This window comes from Monoraphidium neglectum (genome assembly GCF_000611645.1).
Source record: "Monoraphidium neglectum strain SAG 48.87 unplaced genomic scaffold scaffold01903, whole genome shotgun sequence".
NCBI lineage: Eukaryota > Viridiplantae > Chlorophyta > Chlorophyceae > Sphaeropleales > Selenastraceae > Monoraphidium > Monoraphidium neglectum.
The window spans coordinates 10,050-11,375 of record NW_014011725.1 but is presented as its reverse complement, the minus strand read 5'-3'; the positions used below and the strand labels follow the sequence as shown (position 1 = coordinate 11,375).

The following is a 1,326-nucleotide window of genomic DNA, read 5'->3' as shown; positions in this document are numbered from 1 at the left end:
GGGGGGGTGGTTTTGGGGGGGGGGCGGACAATTGGGGTTGGTCAGTTGGTTTTTGGATCAGTTGGTTAATTGTTTGGAAGGGAAGGTATAGGCGTGCAGTGTTGCACGGATGGGGTCGGTGGGGCAAAAAGTGAGGGTAGCCAAGCGCGGGTGAGGGCAAAGCACCACCCTATGTCTGCGGCGCTGCATGGCGCGCCACATGCGGTAGCAGCCCACCCCTGCGCAGCCCACCAACACACAATGACAAGACATTCCCAACCCCTCCTCACACCCCAACCCCTCAAAATATACACACCTGCAGGAAGGTGTAGTAGTAGTTGAAGAAGGCGATCATGGCCACACTGGCCGGGAGGTACAGCGCACCCCCCGGCCCCACAGCGTTGGCCACGCCGTCCAGCGCGGTTGAGTCGGTGAAGCGCGCCAGGGCCAGGGGCAGGCCCAGCAGCGACGACGCAAAGATGAGGGGCATGACCCCCGTGGCGTTGACCTTGAAGGGCAGGTAGCTCTGGCGCGCCAGGGCGCCGGCCTGGTAGCGCCCGCTGTAGTTGATGGGGATGCGGCGCTCCGCCTCCTGCAGGGTGCCATGGGTTTGGTTGGGAGGGGTGCGGTGGGCTGAGATGGTGGGTTCAGGTGTGATGAGTGTTGTGCTGAGCGGGGGTGCGTGTTGCGGGACGTCTTCAGCCGTGGCCACGGCGCAGAGCTGGCGCCCTGAGATGCGCCCCTGAATGCCTGGTTGCCCTCGCAAAGCAACCATCACCCCGACCAGGTTCAACCGACTGACAAGCAGCCTGCCCGCCTGCCCACACCCCAGCCCCCGCCCCACCTGCACGTAGATGATGCCGAGGGTAGTGAGGAAGAAGGCCGCGGCGTACACGGCGATGTTGGCCGGCTCGTCGCTGGCGTTCTGCGCCAGCAGCGCCCCCACGCTGGCCGGCAGGCTGGACGCGATGCCGGCAAAGATCAGCACGCTGGTGCCGTTGCCCTGCGGCAAGGGGGAGAGAGGGGGCACCGGGCAGGCGCGGCGTCAAGGGCAGGGTGAAGAGCCACGCGCCTGCGCCAACGCTCTGATTCAAGCCCTCTGCGGGCGCCACCGGGTGGGTTTCAATGCGTGGATGCGTTCGCACGCCTCTTATCCGCCGCATTGACCCCCCCGCCCAGCTGCCTCACAGGCTTGCGTGCTCCCGCGCGCTCCCTGCTTCTTAGCAAAGCTCTCAACGAAGCCCCTGACTCCTCCAAGACTCACTTGCGTTGCCCGCATACAATGGGCGCAGCATCACGTCATCCAGGAGCACTCCCCTCCCTCGCCCCCTCCCCTCGCCCCCTGCC

The 1,326-nt window shown here is 65.7% G+C and overlaps 1 protein-coding gene across 1 annotated transcript in view; it reads right to left on the bottom strand.

Moving 5' to 3' along the window:
• Positions 1-295: 295 nt before the first annotated feature.
• The window catches only part of MNEG_9346 (Preprotein translocase subunit secY), a gene marked incomplete at both ends in the record, with an annotated part of 2,675 nt that continues 1,644 nt past the window's right edge, over positions 296-1,326 (bottom strand). Inside the window, 2 exons of the mRNA XM_014042185.1 lie at positions 296-571; positions 824-982. Of these exons, the coding sequence (XP_013897639.1) occupies positions 296-571; positions 824-982 (435 nt within the window). The remainder of the gene's footprint in view (positions 572-823; positions 983-1,326) is intronic.